General features: G+C 40.0%; 1 protein-coding gene across 1 annotated transcript; it reads left to right on the top strand.

Annotated features, from left to right (window-relative positions):
• The first annotated feature begins 11976 nt into the window (after positions 1 to 11976).
• dnajc25 (DnaJ (Hsp40) homolog, subfamily C, member 25) lies at positions 11977 to 21406 on the top strand. The gene is made up of 5 exons (XM_053340697.1): positions 11977 to 12367; positions 16627 to 16779; positions 19150 to 19520; positions 19634 to 19733; positions 21092 to 21406. Exons 1-5 carry the CDS (start codon positions 12020 to 12022, stop codon positions 21212 to 21214), a joined length of 1095 nt encoding a protein of 364 aa, XP_053196672.1. The 5' UTR covers positions 11977 to 12019; the 3' UTR covers positions 21215 to 21406.
• Positions 21407 to 21727: the final 321 nt, after the last annotated feature.

Consider the following 21727-nt stretch of genomic DNA (forward strand, 5'->3'; position numbering starts at 1 on the left):
AACACATTCTTTTAAAAGAGATCATTAATGTAACAAGCCTCAACAAACACCATGAGATTTGTACAGACAAAAGGCTTCAACCATCATTTCAGTTCACGTTGATACAAATACAAAAAATAAATAAAAACAATTCAGCTCACCAATTCATATATTATCAATAATATTAATGTTATATATTATATTCATATTAAAAATGATTTCGACAAAATAATGACCTGAATGATTGATAGAAATCATGACCCTTCACATCAACTGCAGATTAAATATTTACATCAAGAATATTGTCACATTCATTTGTCAGACAGTTATTTACTTTCATAATCATTTCTTTTTTTTTATAAATCTTTTTATTTGGTTTTTTGTTCATGTACAACAATAATTCACACATACTGTGTACACAATAAATCTCGTAGGAAATTGGCAGCTATAATCCTACACAATGTATGATGAAAAACAACAACAAACTTAACTGAGCCAGAATTGCTCTTGTGAACCATTATTAACCCTTTCCCCTTCCCACCCACTGTTAGCTAAAGGAAAAGAAAGGACACATACAGAGAAAAATAAATAAATAAATAAAATAAAATAAAATAATTGAAATCACATATTAAAATAAATAAAATTCCAAATGGATAAATAAATAAATAAAATAAAAGAGGTTGGGGGGGAGGGGCATCTAGTCACTGTCTGGGCGAATAATAGTTCTATCTAAGTACTCCAAGAAGGGCTGCCAGGTTTTGTTAAAGGCATTATCAGAACCCGCCAGTGAAAATCTAACCTTCTCAAGCTTGATATGAGTTAGGACCTCTCTAAGCCAGCTATTGTGTGAGGGTGGAAGAACATGTTTCCATCTAAACAAAATTAGACGTCTGGCCAATAGAGTTGTAAAGGCCAATACCCGGCGCTTTGACGCAGGGAGTTGAGGTGTAGTGAGTGGAGGGGAGCCAAACAGGACTGTGCAAGGCTCAGGGTTAAGGTCCATATCAAGCACTGTTGAGAGTGTATCAAAAATTTGGCGCCAAAAGCCAGTGAGTTTCAGGCAGGACCAAAACATGTGTGTGTGATTAGCAGGTGACTGCTTACATCTATTACAACTGTCACTGGTGTCTGGGTAAATCTTCGCCAGTCGGGCGTTTGTGTAATGCACTCTGAAGAGAACTTTACATTGTAATAAACTGTGCCTGGCACATATAGAGGATGTATGAACTAGCTTACGGATTTGGTCCCATTGATTATCTGAAATTGGAGCTCCCAGCTCCTCCTCCCAGGTCTGTTTCAGACGAGTCGTTGGGTCAAGGTTAAGGGAGTCAATAGCATTGTAGATCACAGAGATGGAGCGCTTTTGTGCAGGATCGAGGGTGAGCAAGGAGTCAATCAGAGACCCGGGTGGGTGGTTAGGGAAGTGAGGGTAGTTGGTTTTAACAAAGTGCCTGGCCTGAAGAAACCGGAAAAAATGAGATTGAGGTAATTCAAACCTGGCTGCAAGCTCTGTAAAATCAGTAAATATGTTATCTTTGTAAAGGTGCTTGACATGTAATAAACCTTTGTTACGCCACATAGTGAAGGTGGGGTCTGACAGGGAGGGTGGGAATAAATGGTTTTTAACAACCGGTGCTAAGGTCGAGGGTTCATTCAAGCCGTAGTGTTTGCGAAATTGGATCCAAATTTTTAGTGAGTTGGTAACAACCGGGTTCTGTGAGATATTATGAATCTTGAGGGGGAGTCGCGCAGTAAGGAGGGACTGTAAAGAAAGCTTTGAGGACCGTAGCTCTAACTGAACCCAAGAGGGGCCTACGTCAGCTCCTCTATCAATCCAATTAATGAGTTTGTTAATGTTGCATGCCCAATAGTATTGGATAGGATTAGGTAGTGCAAGACCGCCCTGCTTTTTGGGGAGTTGTAAGACAGCTTTTCTAATACGGGGGGGCTTATTCAACCACAGAAAAGATGATATTGTCTGATCTAGCTGCTGAAAAAAGGATCGTCTGATAAAAATAGGAATATGTTGGAACAAATAGAGAAATTTAGGTAGAATCACCATCTTTACCAGATTAACTCTGCCAGCTAGGGAAAGAGGGAGGGAGGACCAACGAGCCAGATCAAGCTTGCACTTATCAATGAGAGGGCGAAAATTTTTGTTAAAAAGCTCATTAAAAGAAGCAGTGATGAATATGCCTAAATATCGAAATCCCTCTGTAACGACTCTAAACGGAAAAGAAGACTGTGGCATCTTCTTAGACAGGGGATTGATAGGAAGAAGTTCACTTTTATTAAAATTCAATTTGTAACCAGAGTATTTGCCAAATTGGGTTAGAATGTCTGTGATAACAGGGATGGACGACGCAGGGTTTGACACATATAATAACAAATCGTCTGCGTACAGGGACAGCTTATGGGTGACATCATTCCTGGTAATGCCCTCGACTCTCCCCTCCTCTCGAAGCTAGATGGCCAGTGGTTCGATAGCTAGAGCAAACAGGAGGGGAGAGAGGGGGCATCCCTGTCTGGTACCCCGACGAAGGGCGAAAGGGGGCGATCCCACTCCGTTTGTAAGGATATGGGCGGTTGGGGATTCATAAAGCAGTCTGATCCATGCAATAAAGTCAGAGCTAAAACCAAATTTAGACAGAACATAGTACAAATACTCCCACTCAACCCTATCGAACGCTTTCTCAGCGTCTAAAGAAATTACCACCTCAGGTGAGACAGGGTTGGGGGAGCCAATGATGTTGAGAAGTCTCCTAGTGTTAGATGAAGAGTTCCTTCCAGCCATGAACCCAGTTTGGTCTGTGGAAATTAGGGCTGGTAGGGCTTGCTGCAAACGAGAGGCCAGGACCTTGGCGAGAATCTTTTGGTCCACATTTAAAAGTGAAATGGGCCTATAGTTGCTACATTCAAGGGGATCTTTGTCTTTTTTTAATAAAAGAGAAATGTTAGCTTCCGACAGAGTTGGTGGCAATCTGCCACTATTAAAGGATTCATTATAGACGTTCACCAAATGTGGGGTTATTAGGATTGAATATGCTTTATAGAATTCTACCACGAACCCGTCAGGGCCCGGGGATTTTCCATTTTGTAGCTGCCCAATTGCCTCCTGTACCTCAGCCACTGTGATTGGTGCGCCTAATTTGTCAGACAGACTGCTATCAACTTTAGGATATGAGAACATCTCCAGGGGGCTGTGGCTCTTCCAAATTTCAGGTGAGTACTCAGACGTGTACAAGTCGGAGTAGAAATTCAAAAATGCATCATTTACCAATTTGGGGTCAGTGACCACTGTTCCCGATGACAATTTTATCCTGGGGATTAGTCTCGAGAGAGCTGCAGTTCTAGCCTGATGGGCGAGGAGTTTGCCTGCCTTATCTCCCATTTCAAAATACCGTTGCTTTGTTTTTAACAATTTTGTTTCAACCTTGGATGTTGACAAAAGATCAAACTCAGCCTGAAATTTGAGACGTTGGTCATAAAGAGAGGGAGTAGGTGCAGTGGCATATTGTGTGTCAATACTAATTAGTTGATCTAAGAGCCATACCATCCTCTCTGTGTCCACTTTTTTCTGCCGGGAAGCAAATGAAATCGCCTGACCCCTTAAATATGCTTTACACGCCTCCCATAGAGTGCTTCTAGTGATGCCTGGGGTATCATTTGCGTGAAAAAAATTGACTATTTCCTCCTGAAAGAATTTTTTGAAATGTGGATTGTTCAGTAAAAAGTGGGAAAGTTTCCACTGTGCGTGTGTAGGGCTGTGGTTTGGGAAATTTATGACAACTGATGTAGGAGCATGGTCTGAGATCACTATACTGTGATACTCGCTAGAGTTGACCCAGTGCAGCAGCCTATTATCCACAAAGAAAAAATCAATTCTAGAATACGTACGATGGACATGGGACAAAAAAGAGAAGGCTTTGGTGGAAGGATTGAGAGATCTCCAAGGATCACATAGGCTAAGCCGATCTACAAACGATCTCAGCGTAGTGGCAGAGTTTGAGAGAGTAAAGGGTTTAGACGAGGACCTATCTAGAATAGGATCCTGAATAAGGTTGAAATCGCCACCTATAATCAGGTAATGGGTGTCTATGTCTGGGAGGGAGGCGAAGAGATGAGTAATGAATTTGTCATCGTCCCACACCGGGGCATAGACACTCACTAAAATAACTGGGATGTCAAACAACTTGCCTGAAACAGCCACAAAACGCCCACTGGGATCTTCAATAGATTTGGTTGGTTCAAATGTTATGTTTTTACTTACAATGATGGCCGCCCCTCTCGCCCTTGCAGAAAATTTGGAATGAAATACATCCAGGGTCTTTTAATACGTGAAACCTCAGAGGTCTTAAGGTGAGTTTCTTGAAGGAAATAAATATCCCCTCTAAGTTGTCTCAAATGCGAAATCACTTTGCCCCTCTTGATTGCTCCATTGACTCCCCTAACGTTCCATGACACAAACCTGCAGCCTTGATTTTGAAGTGTAACTGTGCTATGCATTACTCACCCTTTGTTAAGTGAGGATGTACAGTGGCGATGCCCTGGGAGGGAGGGGGGGGGGGGCACTCCCGCAGGATTAAGTATAACCCATACAGTACAGAAAAAATCAAGCAATAATTAATCAAAGAAAGTTTAAGCACCTCCCACCTTATATAGCCTAAGACCAATTGAACATTACAGCAAAACAGTCACTTTGAGTAAATAGAAAGAAAAAGAAAAATAAGTGTGTCTCTCTCTCCTATTCCACCTTTTTAGAACAGTAGGGGGCAATATGCCCCAGGAATGAAAATAAATAAAAAGCCAGAGTGGAGAGGATATATCATCATGTAGCAAAAAAGACAAAACAAACTCACACACATTTATCCGGACTCACACTGTGATGTAGCGGACATATTCATATTAAACATTTAACTAATATTACCCCTAATAAAATATAAAATGCATGGTCAATGGTTAAAGTTAAATGAGCCAAGTGGCAAAGCTAACCAAAACAAACAGGGGTAAACACCATACTTAGCATCGGTTAGACAAGCCCAGGTGAGATTTACAAATGATAACAGAGTCAAAGTGCTCGAAGAGCATCTTGCGACACTAGTAAGAGATCACAGTCAATGTGTGTTAAACATTATCCTGTCGAGACGCTCTTACCAGCTGGGCGAGTCATCCCGAGGCCCGTGCCAGTAGTGTTGTTAGCGTTAGTCGCTAATGGATTAGCTATGGAGTTAGATTTGTTTCATAATGTTGTGTGTGTGCAGATCGACAATCTGTGTGTAAATGTGTAATCTGTAAATATAAACACCTTCCACAAATACAAAAAAAAGATTTGTATACTCACAAAAATATTTTGCAAATATAAAACGGATCTGCAAATACACAAACAAATTCCACAAATATAAAAAATGCATTAAATTCATTTTGTGAACTCAGTTTTTATTTGTGAATCGAAAAAACATTTGTGGATCTCAGTTCTACGCTTGTGGATTTGCTTTTTACACACACGGAGTTTTGAAACAAACTTTCCGCCGGTCCGAACGAAAATCCACTCGTATCACTCGGCCATTTTCGGATAGCAAGTGATCGCCTACTGGTGACGTCATTTCCGCATATCAAAGTAAGAGCACGCAGTCTTTCTATGAGCTTTTTAAAATTTTTATCAGCGATAAGTGACGTGCATTCATGGTTTCATGTTAATGCCATACAGTGATTATTAGTGTGTGTTTATTTGTTCTATGTATATTATCTAGCACACACTTTCATATACATTTCTGTGTGAGTATGAAAGGCACCAGGATGCTTGTGGGCAATGTTCAGACAATTTTTATAGTTAAACAATAATAAAAAATAAATAAATAAATAAACACAGCTATTCATAAAACAGAATGAATACAAATGCAAAATATATTATCATTGTTATTATTATTTTCATTATTGTTTAACGATAAAAATTGTCTTTTAAATGCTGTGCTGAAAATGTCTAAATCTTAAACCCTATAATTTTCTACTGATTACACTAGTATTGAAAGGTTGTGAAGAGATGTCTGGATGTCAGTCACCAGCATTTCCTACAGGGGCCCTCTTTACAGGTTGGATTGTTATGACTTCTGGTCTATTTACAATGCATCTTAATCATATTTGCAATGTATAAAATCCTGCACCCTGTTCGTTCTCCCAGCCCGCAACATGAATGCTTACACATAGACATTAGAACTACATTAGTAAGAGTACACTACTAATAAGATGAAGTGCGTTGTGACTTTTACCCATCTGAAAGAATAAATGAAATATATAAAGGATGAGGTGGCTGATAACTGCTTACTGAAGAAGCAGCCAAGCCACCGCTTTAGAGAGCTGAACGTTGCCCACAGGCATCCTGGTGCCTTTCATACTCACACAGAAATGTATATGAAAGTGTGTGCTAGATAATATACATAGAACAAATAAACACACACTAATAATCACTGTATGGCATTAACATGAAACCATGAATGCACCACGTCACTTATCGCTGATAAAATTTTTAAAAAGCTCATAGAAAGACTGCGTGCTCTTACTTTGATATGCGGAAATGACGTCACCAGTAGGCGATCACTTGCTATCCGAAAATGGCCGAGTGATACGAGTGGATTTTCGTTCGGACCGGCGGAAAGTTTGTTTCAAAACTCCGTGTGTGTAAAAAGCAAATCCACAAGCGTAGAACTGAGATCCACAAATGTTTTTTCGATTCACAAATAAAAACTGAGTTCACAAAATTAATTTAATGCATTTTTTATATTTGTGGAATTTGTTTGTGTATTTGCAGATCCGTTTTATATTTGCAAAATATTGTTGTGAGTATACAAATCTTTTTTTTGTATTTGTGGAAGGTGTTTATATTTACAGATTACACATTTACACACAGATTGTCGATCTGCACACACACAACATTATGAAACAAATCTAACTCCATAATTAGCCCATACATCAGCCGATGAAACGGGTCAGTGAGGTAGCCTCATGGAGCGGGCATGGAACTCGCGAAGGCAGTGGCTTCCTCGACTGAGGAGAAGCGTTTCTTGTTGCCATCTTTCTTAGTGATTTGGAGTTTAGCTGGGTAAAGCAGAGCCGGCCGGAGGCCCAGGTTGTACAGCTTGGCCATGACCTCGCGGTAGGCCGCCCGTTGCTCTAACACGTCAGGGCAGTAATCCTCGTAGATGCGGACCGGCGAGTCACGGTACTTCAGGTCATTCCTCCGTTTGCGGGCCTCCTGGACTATTAGCTCCTTGGTCTGGTGCCGGTGAAAGCAGACGATCACGGGTCTGGGCCTGTCTCCTTGTCGCGGTTTAGCAGCTAGGGATCGGTGGGCCCGGTCTAGCTCTGGCGGAGTTTGTAGCACCTGGTCCCCGAATATCTCCTTCAGGGCATCCGAGAAGAAGGTCGTGGGTCGTGGGCCTTCAATAGACTCAGGCAGGCCGACAATCCTAACGTTGTTACGTCGGCTTCTTCCCTCTAGATCGATGTTTTTGGTTTTGAGCTTAGCACAAGTCTCTGATAAGGTGGAGCATGATGCTTCAAGAGCTTGGATGCGTTCTTCAGTTAAATTGGCGTTGGACTCCAGACTCACAATTCGTTCACCAAAGTCAGTCACAGTAGCCTGCACCGTGTCCAGTTTAGCTTCGAGAGAGATAAACGCCGACTTGAGCTCGGCGGACAGCGCCGCCGATATGGAGTGACGGTGTTCTTCTAGCAAGCTAGTCAGAGCGGACATGCTAATCTGGCTAGCCATGGCGGTCGAGTCGTCTCTCGTGGATTCTCTTTCCTTAGCCAACCTGGTTCCGGAGGCCATGAGGCATGTGCAAAATATTACTTCTTCTTACTGAGAAGTAAAATCGGGTTTGGGTTGCGAAAAGATATGTTTTTTCAGGTCAGCGCGGGAGAGCGCAATGCATGCGTCTACTCCATTCCCCTCTCCACCGGAAGTCCATAATCATTTCTTAATAGTACAGATAGAAAGTATTTAAGTGCTCTGATAACTACAAGGCAGTGAAATATAGGTCATATCTACAAAAGGGTGACATTCACTGTACTACGAAGCTGGATTAACATACCCAGGATATCTCTCCGTTACCTGGGCTGATTTACCCAGACATTCGCAATCATGATAAGCGGTACTACGAAGCTGGTTATCAACTCGGTCATTGAACCCAGGGTTTTCCAATCTGGATCACTGCGCGCTCACATAAAGGGGAGGAGTCTACAGCGTCTGACCAATCACAAACATGCAGAAACCCTGCAGAGCAGCTTACTTTACCATGGAGGAGCAGACAATTATTCTTCAAAAATATGAAGAATTCAAACATCATCCAGGCCAAAAGCAACTCTGTTGCTGCAGCAAAAGCCAGGAAGGAATGCTGGCAGAAAATTGCGGACACTGTTAATGAGTAAATTCATGAGATCATACAATATTAATTTATCAGACAATATAAACGGACACTCTGATCATTCAATGTCACTTTATTACAGCACAGACGTTTGGGGCAGAGCGCTTCCTCAGTGCCCTTCCTTTCATAGAGACATTAAGTTAGTTTAATATTCAACATTCAAAATACAAACCTATTATGCGCTTCAACCATTTGAGTGAATGATGTCAAACCAACTGTATAACATACAGAATAATATCCCTCATGTGCATCAAGGATTATTTTTTAAATATATATTTTGGTCAATTAAAAAATTGCATCTACATGTATCCCTAAAAACTCTTTCTCTCCTAAGCGCTCCTCTCACGATCCGCACCAATGTTGACAGGATCTTTTAAGAATGGGCAGGTCATTTTCTAAGAGAACTGATTGGTCAGGAGGTGGTGCTTTTGTACTCATTGATCTCTTATCCAGAACATAACCTGCTCCGGAGCAGGTTAGCCGTTCAGCATAAGTTACCATGGTGATTTACCCCGGAGCAGTTTAGCCGTTCAGCATAAGTTACCATGGTGATTTACCCCGGAGCAGGTTAGCCGTTCAGCATCAGTTACCATGGTGATTTACCCCGGTAAGAAGTGAACCAGCTTCATAGTACGGAAAACCCAGAGTTAACCCTGAAGTTACCTCGATAAGAGAAAACCCAGCTTCGTAGTACAGGCCTCTGCTGGTGTGGAGCCTGTGTGGGCCTTATTGTGAGTGTATTCCAACTGGTGTGCACCCTTTTACGTGTGTTGTGGGCAGGGCCGGTTCTAGGCAGGTATATATGAGGGGGCAGTCAGAAATGTGAAGGGGGCATCATGTGTACACATCATGCTTCAGCACTTTTTTCTGTGCTTATAGTAACAATGCTTTCTTCATTGAAAGGGGTCTATGTGTCCAACCCCAACCTGGAGAAGTGGATTGCACTTTGTCAGGCCTCTACCTTCAGACCTGTCCAACTTGGGTGTCCCACCTGAACACTAACTGAGGCATACAAACCCCCTGACCACAGTAAGGTGGCAATCCCTCAAGGGGGGAAACTGAAAAATAAAAATAAAATAAATGAATAAAATAAAATGAAATAAAACATTCTTCATCCAGATCTTCATCCAGATTTTATCAACCAACAACATAATATTTATCTTAACTGGATGACCTGATTTTCAAATAAATTTTAACCTAAGGTAGGACATCTCACACTATAGTAAACTATATATAATACTACATATACACTAATATTGTGGCAAACTCACGTGGAAGAAGGTGAAGTGAGACTGATTTCCGTTTTATACAACTCCTTCATCCCTTACACTGCATAATCAGAGGAGTTATTATTTAGTCAACATCAGAATTAACAACAACCATACATGATTACTGGCCAGAAGTAATCAAAGACACCAGGAGACTCAGTCGCGGTGGCTACACTACTAATTACAGTTAACATCAAACATCAAACACTATGTATGGCCATATAACCTGTAAACTCACATAACACAATTAAATATGCACATAACATCACTAAAACATGGCTTTCCTTTCAAACATTAACAGTCCCATGAGCCTTTGAGCTCAAACCAGAGAACCAGCTCAAATTGTGAGAACAAATTGTCCCAATCAGAGTGACCACTCCCCCCTCTGGTCGCTACAATATTTACAAAACTGAAAGGTAGTCTTATTGAATAATAATACAAAATCTTCTCAAACTATTTTATAAAACACAACAGATATACAGCAGAACTTTTTTTTTCTTGTTTTTTTGTTGGCAGCTTAACGGGCTGCTTTGGGGGAGCACTTGTTGAGGGGATGGAGGGAGCTGGTGCAGGAGAATCAGTGCTTGCTGATGCTAAAGGTGCAGTATTGCTAGCTGCTGTGATTATTAAAAAAACAGTAAAGAACTACAGCCTGGGGCGGGGCTTTACGTAGGGGTCCGTCCATAGACTGTATAAAGAGTCCGTCAGACACAGGTCACTTGTCTTCAGTTTGTCACATGCAGTGGACGTGGACACTCATCTCTATGCTTGTAACGCTGCTGCTCCTTCAATGTCTAACCCACTCCGTGGCAGTGCTGAACCCTGACACAGGACTGAGGGGTGTGTGCGGGTGTGTGTGCGGGTGTGTGTGTGCGCTGCGCTGCGCAGCCTGTGGTGAATACACGTCATAGACATGATACAAGCACAGCGGAGGGACAGAGAGATGAGAGGGAAGCCGACACTGTAGGCTATCGTGTGTCGTGCATAAAGTGCCATTCTTCTCCTTAAATGTCCTGTTGTGTGTGATATCTGGCCTCTGACAGAGCCCGCTTGGGCAGGTTTACCTGGACTGTAGTACTTTTGCTACATTATTGAAAAGTCAGTTATTTTATTTTTACACTTATTTGCATCATTTGTTACCAACTCACTGCTGGCATAAGGGAACAAGACAGTTTAGTTACAGGATTTGAGATATTTGTTAAGTCGACATCTGGTCAAATTATTAATGAAGGACATTTAAAAACAACAAAAGTGCAAAATCAGCCATGTATCTAGTAACACACACTCTGGGACTTACAAGTAGTTACTAGATCAACAAAAAAGAAAAGAAAAACAGATTGGGAGCATTATATAAGATATATATTTATTTTTTCAATAAATTATGTTGATGAAATGATATTGCACATAATTTATATAAATCTTTTAAAAATATATGAGTTGGTCCTTTTTGGACTTTTTGATCATTTTTGACGTTTGGAAAAGTAACATTGTTAATTGTTACTATTTTATTTTATATTAATTAAACTAGATGTATTAGAATGTCTCTAATATCTTAATTAGACATTAATGGTTTTGTTTTGTTTTTTCTTTGTTTTTTCTTTTTAACAATATGCATGTTTAAAATTAACCAGCAGGGGGAGACGGAGAGGCTCAGCAGTTACGTGCACGTCATCATTCTGTCCCAGGCACAAAGATCGTATGTAAAAGCTAGAGTGCTTACTCAATAGCATAGATTGTATATAAAAAAGGTGCTCTTGGGTTTATTTTTTGGGGCTTTGGACACAGTCAGACGGGGTATTTGTTATGCCCTGTTTCCACTCATAATTCTAAATAAGGATAATTGAGTTTCACCTCCAGATAATATATAACACATATCTAACTCTTAGTGAAAAAAGTGTGTATTTCCAAACAGTTGAATTACTACTTGAATTATTACAAAAAAAAAGACACTCAAAATGAATATAATAATGCAGCCAAAATACCACGTGATTAATTAAATACCACGTGATAGAATTAATACAGTAAAGAAAAATGTTGAAAAATTGATGGTAAAACAAATTAATAAAGAAGTAGATTATGAAATGGAAAAAAAACTCTAAGGAGATATAAACGTTTTGATTGCAGTGTGCAGACCAGTCAGATAGCCTACATATCCATCATTACGTATTAATCTAAAACTTTAAAATTAATCTCCTGAAATTCATCTAAAAGTTCATCCTCCTTTTCTTTCACACGATCTTTAATGCTACATCAGCGTTCCGTCCCGCCGTGTCCTGATGATGTAATCAACGTGAGACGGGACAGACTGGGCTTTGCTCCGGTTGGCAGCAGGCCGTGGTGCAGACGGAGATGGCTGCAATCACGCAGCGGAGCCCCGGTGGCGGCGGAGGGTTTGCCGGCTGTCAGCGGACGGTGACTCCTTGGTGGCGGCTTGCAGTGCTCCTGTTCTGCGTGTCCTCGCTGCCGACGGCCGCAGCGCTGTTAGAGGGCCTTTACTGCGGCACGGAGGTCTGTTACGATGTGCTCGGTGTCACCCGGGAGGCCTCCAAAGCTGAGATCGCTCGGGCTTACCGGCAGCTGGCTCGCCGGTACCACCCTGACCGGTTCCGGCCGGGAGAGCCCGGCACTGAGGGGGAGACCAAGGAGACCGCCCAGAAGAAGTTTCTGCTCATCGTGACTGCGTACGAGACGTTAAAGGTGAGTCTGAGTCTGTAAAGTTTGATGTGTGTTCATCCAGCTGCTGCTTCATGACTCAGTGCTGCCTTTCTGCCCACTCATCAAGCTTCACATCATGTCTCAGGCATTTACTGAGTGCTCACATCCGAACAATACTCCTATCACTCATCTTCTTTCATATCCACATCATCTTCCTCTCTGCAACATTCATAAAGAGACTTATCTGACCTGTAACAGCTGGTTCACACTTAAAAGGCTACTCTCACATCAGTCTCTTCATGAATGCTGCTTAAAGGAAATACAATAAGAATACCTGATAAGTGATTCCAATCAATACATCAATGATACATATTGGTTGCAGCTGTAGATATTGCACTGTAGGTGTAGTGCTGTAATAATCTTCCACAGTGGTTATTTACCTGCTATGACCAATAGTGTAATACACTTTATTCTATAGGGATTCAAAGTGCATTTTACATCCTATAATAATACTAAAAAAATTACAATACACAATAAAGTCTTTGCCTCTTTATTAGGTCTGTCTTATTCAATCCAATACAACAGTTCTGCTATAAATTCTACATTTAAGGTGATAATTCTACTGTATGTTTATTATTGGGGTCATAGTGGATGATGGTGGTGTATTAGGGTGCATTATATTGACTGGTGTTCTTAATATTTTGTCCACTCCATTAACATACATCAGAGGGGCAAAATATTAGGAACAGCAGTCAATATAAAGCACCTCAGTACACCATCACTTAGTACGACCTCAGTAATAAACATGAAGTAGAATTATCACTATTTTTGACAATATGATTGGATTGCATTTGAGGATCCTATGCCCTTTTTTAATGATTAAAGGTGCAGTATGTAGAATATAGCGCCATCTAGCAGATCAGACTTGGCAGAAAAGGAATATAATATTCATAAGTATGTTTAATTAGTGTAAAAATCACCTGAAAATATGAATCATTGTGTTTTTGTTACCTTAGAATGAGCTCTTTATGTTTACGTAGGGAGTGGGTCCTCTTCCATGTTTGTACGGTAGCCTAGAATGGACAAATGGAATGCTGACTCTTTGTTTGTGAGTTTGCAGCCACTCTAGGTTCTCCTACACGTCTAAAAGAGGGTTAAGGGTGAGGCAGGGGTTACAATGTGCAACCTCACTGCTAGATACCATTAAATCCTACACACTGGTCCTTTCAGCTTAAGAACATATCCAGAGTGAAGGGTTTTATGTCTCAAACAGACCAAGAGAAGTTGATTCGTGCTTTCATCTCAAGTAGACTCGACTACTGTAACGGTCTTCTGACTGGACTCCCACAAAAAAGCATTAAACAGCTGCAGCTCATTCAGAACGCTGCAGCTCCAGTTTGAACCAGAACAAAGAGATCAGAGCACATTACTCCAGTTCTAAAGTCTTTACACTGGCTCCCAGTCAGTTCTAAAGTCTTTACACTGGCTCCCAGTCAGTTCTAAAGTCTTTACACTGGCTCCCAGTCAGTTCTAAAGTCTTTACACTGGCTCCCAGTCAGTTCTAAAGTCTTTACACTGGCTCCCAGTCAGTTCTAAAGTCTTTACACTGGCTCCCAGTCAGTTCTAAAGTCTTTACACTGGCTCCCAGTCAGTTCTAAAGTCTTTACACTGGCTCCCAGTCAGCTCTAAAGTCTTTACACTGGCTCCTAGTCAGCTAGAGAATAGATTTTAAAGTTCTGCTACTGGTCTACAAATAACTGAATGGTTTAGGTCCAGAATACATGAATGACATGTTAGTAGAATATAAACCCAGTAGAGCTCTGAGATCTACTGACTCAGGTCAGATAGTAGAGCTCTGAGATCTACTGACTCAGGTCAGATAGTTGAGCCCAGAGCTCTGAGATCTACTGACTCAGGTCAAATAGTTGAGCCCAGAGTTCAAACTAAACATGGTGAAGCAGCTTTTACACAACTGGAACAAACTACCAACAGAACTGAAATCAGCCCCATCTGTGAACACTTTTAAATCCAGGTTAAAAACATTTCTCTTCTCCTGTGCTTATGATTGAGCTCTTTACATTTTAATCTTTCATTTGCACTCTATGTCCTTTTTAATGATTTTAAAGCTAATTTATAATTCTATGCTGCAATCTTATATTTAATGCTCTATTCTAGCATTTTATTTCTCTCTTTCTATTTTTCTGTACTTTGTTTTTATTATGGGGGGGGGGGGGTAATTGTATGTTTTAATGTCTCTGTTTTATGTAAAGCACATTGAGTTGCCATTGTGTATAAAATGCGCTATATAAATAAAACTGCCTTGCCTTGCCTTTAACTGAACATGTTGTTACAGTGATAAAAATACTCAGGAGATGAATCTTTTGATTTGTAGTGAGATGATATAAATCATATTCACGTTGTTTTTAACTGCAGTCGACACAAATAACACAAAGCAAACAAACACACAATGAAAACTGACACCTCAGCTTTTTTCGTAACAGTTTTTCCAAGTGTGATTGTTTTGTTAAACGCAGATACACATTTTTACTGTATTTTTATGGTTGAAGTTATTTTGGCGTCACTTTCTTTAGCTTGAGTCACACAGCTGATATAAAACACCTAAAAATAAACACGTCATCATTAGAACTGCAGGACTGAAGAACAAGCAGAGGTTGGAATGACAGTTTGACTTCAGAGTGTCTGTCGAATGGGAGAACGCCACATAGACAAGAACAGCTGACACGTGGCTCTTTGGACCCGAGAGCTTCTGTAGGAGAGGATGAGAGCCTGCAGGTGTTTAAAGACATAAATGAAAAGAGATCAAACAGGAAAAAGCCATTATGTATTTAAATCCAGATATGTGTGTGTTTAGTCATGGCTAATGGGTAGAGTTTAGTTAACCTCACAGTGTCTTAATTACACATTTCCTATCATTACTGTCTATCCAGTACTGCCAGACTGGATTGTTTTCAACTAATTAGGCTGCTTTTCATTTAATTAGACAGTTTCACACACAAACACAAAGAAAAAATAAAGAGCTATATTCCATTAAATTGTCCTCCTTCTTCCATTGTTTCAATCATCTCTGAACTGACTGATGTAGAAATTATACTGATAAAACAAAAATTACACCAAGAATTATACAGATAAAACTAAAATTATACTGATAAAACTAAAATTATACTGATAAAACTAAAATTACACCAATAATTATACTGATAAAACTAAAATTATACCGATAAAATAAAAAATGTAATGATAAAAATTATACTTTTAAAACAGAAGACCAATCATTGTACAAATACAAAAACTACACTCATAAAACAGAAATTACACCAATAATTATACTATATAAAAGACAACTGATCATTACACAAATTAAAATTTATACTGATAAAACAAAAAATTATACTGATAAAACATAAGACCATTAATTGTGCAAATATAAAAATTACACTGATAAAACATAAATTATACTGTTACGACAAAACTTATACAAAATGATACTATGAAGCAAAAATGTAGAAATTATACTGATAAAACAGAAGACCTATTGTTATACAAATACAAAAATTATACTGATAAAACTAAAATTACCAATAATTATACTGATAAAACTAAAATTATACCGATAAAATAAAAAAAGATGTAATGATAAAAATTATACTGATAAAACAGAAGACCTATTGTTATACAAATACAAAAATTATACTCATAAAACAGAAATTACACCAATAATTATACTGATAAAAGACAACTGATCATTACACAAATTAAAATTTATACTGATAAAACAAAAAATGATACTGATAAAACAGATTGCCAGTCATTATACAAATATAAAAATATCACTGATAAAAATTAAACTGATGAAAGAAAAATGATAATTATACTGTAAACCAAAACAGAAGATCCATCATTGTACAGGTATTTAAAAAATATACTGATAAAACACAATACTGATACAACAGACAGACAACATTGAACATGTACAGAAACACTTTCCTAAATCCTTTAGGAGTTACTTTTTTTTTTTTTTGGCATAGACGACTTTATTTAACAGTAGACCGACAGGAAACATGGGAATGAGAGGGGGGGTGACATGCAGTAAAGGACCTCTGATCGGGATTCGAACTGGGGTCGGCTGCGTATATGGCATGCGCTCTAACCGCTCTAACCACTCGACCACCTGCACGCCCCAAAATGAGTTACTTTTAGAAATGAAACTTGAATTTGTGTGTCTGTGTCTGTGTCTGTATGTGTGTGCGTGTGCGTGTGCATGTGCGTGTGTGTGTGTGTAGGATGAGGACACCAGGCGGGACTACGACTACATGCTGGACCATCCTGAGGAGTACTACCAGCACTACTACGCCTACTACCGCAGACAGCTCACCCCCAAAGTGGACGTGAGGGTGGTGATCCTGGTCACCATCTGCGCCATCTCCATCTTCCAGGTACGACTGCAGCCATCCGTCTGGCGGGCTCGGAAACTCCCAACATACGGCTTTTAAAAACATTGCCTCTGTTTGGCCGAATCTTCTTCTCATCCCTCTCTACATATTTGCTGTTTTTGGTCAGAAAGTTTTGACTGTGTTTATAAATAGTGCTGGAGCCATTTTTCATAGAGGAGGAAAATGAAATAGCAAAATCATTCCTATTTTGTCTCCACATAAACTGTTCTGCTGCTAGAAAACAGAATATGTATTAATTATTGAAAATAGTCCTTTATTTTCTCCTTGTTTGAGTAAATGTGGCTGAAACTGAAAAACTGACAGAAAAACACAACCAAATATCAACAGTGAATTTCCTTGTGCAGTTTGCTTATAGTCAGAACCAAATATGGACAGCCACAGTACTGTGTGATCGTGAGTATTTATTTTTACACACATAAATAAACAGGGACATCGCTTTTTTTACCCCCCAAAAAAAAGTGTCTTGGATGTTTGTTTGAGCTTCACTGTACACACTGATGGATATGAAGTTTGTTTTCACATTCATCTGCTGAAGGAGGACACACTTAAATCTCAATCTAACACATGTACCTAGGGCTGGGCAATTAATCGAAAAATAATCAAAACCGACATTTAGAAACTCTAATCGACTTTATCTTGCTCATGTCAATTAATCGTGGTGTTCACTGTTGCCATAACAGCAAAGGTTGCATATCTTTAAGGAATTTGAAAACTTGTCTCCAGTGATCATTTTAACCCAAACCATGATCTACTCCCTTCCTCCCTCCCTCCTTCTTTCCTTCCCTCCTTTCCTCTGTCCTTCTTTCCTGTCCTCCCTTCCTTCCTCTTTTCCTTTCTTCATTTTAACCCAAACCATGATCTTCATGTCACTAAATATCGTGTTCATCAAGGGTGGAGATAATCGTTCATTAATCGTAATCGAGGTTAAAAGCTCAATTAATCGTGATTTTGATTTTTGCTATAATCGCCCAGCCCTACATGTACCTATGAGTTTGACGTGTGACATCACAACTAGTTTGGAGCCAATCACGAGCCAGTATGTTACTTACCCAAATGTGATGTAAAAAGTTGAAGCGTTCAAGTGCACAAACACTGAGAATGAACTTTTACAGTAGAGTGTCCAACAGTTAATATTTGAAATGAAAATGAATAGTATTAGCATATTTGTAGATTGTGGATTTTCGATGAAGGAGAAAATGACATTTAAGAGTTTGACTGACTTTACAATCTGAGTAGTATAGTGATACAGTTTGTTCTCAAATGCAAAAAACGCTGAATTCTCTGACTGGCTTCTTCTCCACGGCAACGGAGGTCAAGGCGCATGGGAATTGTAGTTTTTAGAGCCATCTCTCATGCTAAAATGAACAAAACATGATTTCTTAGAAACAAAGTTGAAACCACTGAAAGCTCACTAATATGGTTAAGAACATGATATGGAAAAAATCATGTGAATACATAAATATAAACATAGGGTAGGTAGGTAGGTAGGTAGGGTAACTTTATTGATCTCCCTAGGGGGAAATTCAAAAATTGACACAACAGTATTTTTTGAAAGTGATTAAAAAAAAAAATACTATGTACTATAAAATTATCTCCAAATATTATATATAATAGGTACTGGGAGCTGTGGTGTTGTCCAGTCTGATGGTTGATGGTATGAAGTCCCTTATTTCATGACATTTGGGAAATTTTAGGAGATTTGTCCATTCTCCACCTAAACGCGTGCCGATGGATGGATGGATGGATGGATGGATGGATGCAAGTTCTCAATATTTTTGTGGCTATTTCTTCAATTTGCATTAATTATTGCACAATTTTCTGGAGGAACTGTCTTACAGAAAAAAAAATCACATCAATAAACAGGCAGACTGTATATTACACCAAGCCCTGAATCTGTGTGTAACTCAAATATTTATAAAAACTGTTTTTCTATTGCCGTTGCATCATGCTCACACTCAGTTTTCTCAACAGCAGTTAAGATTACATCATCATCAGGGCTGAAACATGTGCTGTAAAATTATAAATAAATAAATGACAGATGAATGTAATGATAATATTAATGTTTAAAGCTGGAGTGCAGGACTTTTACATATAAATGAACCTCTTTTAATATTCAATCCTTTGCCAGTTGATTAATAATTAACTTGTTATCACGTCCTTGACAAGCTTCATGCTTCATGACATGCTTGATAACAAGCTAATTATTAGAATTGTGTTAATCTTACCTCTCTCTCTCTCTCTCTCTCTCTCTCTCTCTCTCTCTCTCTCTCTCTCTCTCTCTCTCTCTCTCTCTCTCTCTCTCTCTCTCTCTCTCTCTCTCTCTCTCTCTCTCTCTAACTCCCTCCCCTCCAGTACTACAGCTGGCACAGCAGTTACAACGAGGCCATTAACTACCTGGTGACGGTCCCCAAGTACCGCATCCAGGCCACCGAAATCGCCAAGCAGCAGGGCCTCCTCAATCGCACCAAGGAGAAGGGCAAGAACCGCCGCTCCAAAGAGGAGATCCGGGAGCAGGAGGAGGAGGTGATCCGAGACATCATCAAAACCAAAATCGACATCAAAGGAGGCTACCAGAAGCCCAACCTGTCGGACATCCTGCTGTGTCAGATCGTGCTCTTCCCTTACTACCTGACCAACTACATCACCTGGTACGCCTCCTGGATCTACCGCTTCACCATCTGCAGGGAGGAGTACGGAAACGAGGAGAAGCTTTACATAATCAGGTCAGTTTAGCGGCGAAATGTCGTGCTTCACTACTTGGATCAATGTGATGAATGTTTCTTATCTCAGCGCCAGGTAACCTGACAAGAGCCTGTGTGTGTGTTTTAATCCTCAGGAGATACATGAAGATGTCTCAGTCTCAGTTTGACAGTCTGGATGAACACACCAAACAGTCCTTCCTGGAGAAACAGCTCTGGATCAAAGAAAACTACGAGGTTTGTGGCTTAATATTGTGTTTGTGTAGGGTTCTTTGTATCCTATCTCTTCTCTCTTCTCTTTATTGGTCTTTCCTGGCAGGATTTTAAAGGTGCAGTATGTAGAAATTTAAAGGTGCAGTTTGTAGAATTTTAAAGGTGCAGTAGGTATAATTAATGCCATCTTGTGGAAATGGAACTTGGCAGAATGGAATATAATTTTCATGAGTATCTTTTGAATAATCACCTGAAACTAAGAATCCTGTTTTCGCTACCTGAGAATGAGCCCTTTATATCTACATAGGGAGCGGGTCCCCTTCCATGAAGGCCACCGTGTTGCACCACCATGTTTGTACAGTAACCCAGAATGGACAAACCAAACACTGGTCTTAAACATAGACTGTATAAAAGAAATGGACGTAACATCCGTGACGTCACCCATTGGTTTGTGGACTGCTGCTCGGAAGCCGATAGTTTTGAATCTACGCAGCGCCATCTTGAAAATTTCAGGTGCATGCCGGGAAAAATAAAAACACGGATTTTACTTATATGGGCATGAGGCGGGGCCATGGGCAGAGCGGGAGGTTGCTATGGTTGCGAGGGCTGGTTCTCGAGGACATTGGTCAATCAACCTGTCAATCAGGACGTAGCCACACCCTAATGCATACCCTGCTTTATCGTCAAATATAAAATCAGAATCGTGAACATCATACTGCATTGAAGAAGGCTTTAAACTAGCGATTGAGACCATAAACACATTTTGAAAACGTTTACTGAGGTTAGAAATCAAGTGAGAAGTTGGTGAATTCTCCATTGACTTGTATCGAGACGGTCGCCCCCTGGTGGCCTTTTGATAGAATGTAGTTCTAAGTTACTTCCGCGTTGGACTCATTTCAGAGGACCAGAACTCCCCGCCTGGCCTTAAAGCTACCCTTACCTTTGTTACATTTTTACACTTTTTTTTGTTTAGGTTAAAATGCTATTAATAAGGTAATGGCACTCTAAAATGTTCCACCAGCCACAGAAACGAAACATTATTCCATTCTCATAATATTCAGTGAAAACTCCAACCAATCATATGATTTGGTCCGAATGATATGACTGGCCGAGCGACCTGCCTGTTTTCCCCTTCTGCATTACGTAATCGTGCGCACACCCCTACTCAGAAGAGAGTCTGTTGTGGGTTCACGGCATTATAATACATCCATGATACACGGAGATAGACGTAAACAGACATTAACGACTGACAATGACAGACAAAAGCGGCCACGGCTTCCACCTCCAGCCGCTCCCACAGGGAAAAAGAAAAGTATATTAGAAAAAGCCTTAATGTGCTAAATCTAACCATTTCTCACATTTCTCGTGTGTTTTTTTTTCAGGTGTACAAAAAAGAGCAGGAGGAGGAGATGAAAGTTAAGATGGCGACCGACCCAAGGATGAAGAGGTACAGGCGCTGGATGAAGAACGAGGGGCCGGGCCGGCTGACCTTCATCGACGACTGACGACCACACACTCCATCTGCATCATATACATCTGCCTCAGTGCCAACATCCACGGACAACACACGCCGTGCTGTGTGGAGAAATACCTGTACAGAAAGATTAACTATGCCTGTTTATATAGTGAGAGATATTTTCATAGCAAATCAGGCCTCATACAAGGGGATGACCGAATGAAATAAACTGTGAGCCGGAGCTTCAGATTTTTGAGTAATTTTTTTACATTGTGCATTTTTTTCCAAACCAATCAATTTCTTTATTTTTTTTTTTTTTATTGAAGTTAAATGATTGTCTTCTTTAAAAACAATCTGTAAAATTCGTCAGCCATTTTTTTTATAGTCTCATGCTGGTGATATTGGATGGATGAATGAGTTTTGATGCCTCAATAAGACTTGATGAAATTGTATTGATCCAGGTGTAAGATGATGAACAGACCGTCCATGAACCAGAAGGTTTGACCAACACCCGTCTGTGTTAAACTGTCCTTGGGTAAGGAGTTGGACTGAAGCCTTCTTA

The sequence above is a fragment of the Scomber japonicus genome, chromosome 19 (genome assembly GCF_027409825.1).
Source record: "Scomber japonicus isolate fScoJap1 chromosome 19, fScoJap1.pri, whole genome shotgun sequence".
In the NCBI taxonomy this organism is placed as follows: domain Eukaryota; kingdom Metazoa; phylum Chordata; class Actinopteri; order Scombriformes; family Scombridae; genus Scomber; species Scomber japonicus.

Excerpts from the sequence above, each read along its gene's own strand:
- dnajc25 (XM_053340697.1), top strand. The coding sequence starts at position 12,020 with ATGGCTGCAATCACGCAGCGGAGCCCCGGTGGCGGCGGAGGGTTTGCC. Across the intron at positions 12,368-16,626 it reads CTGCGTACGAGACGTTAAAG|GATGAGGACACCAGGCGGGA; the intron begins GTGAGTCTGAGT and ends GTGTGTGTGTAG. Across the intron at positions 19,734-21,091 it reads GGATCAAAGAAAACTACGAG|GTGTACAAAAAAGAGCAGGA; the intron begins GTTTGTGGCTTA and ends TTTTTTTTTCAG.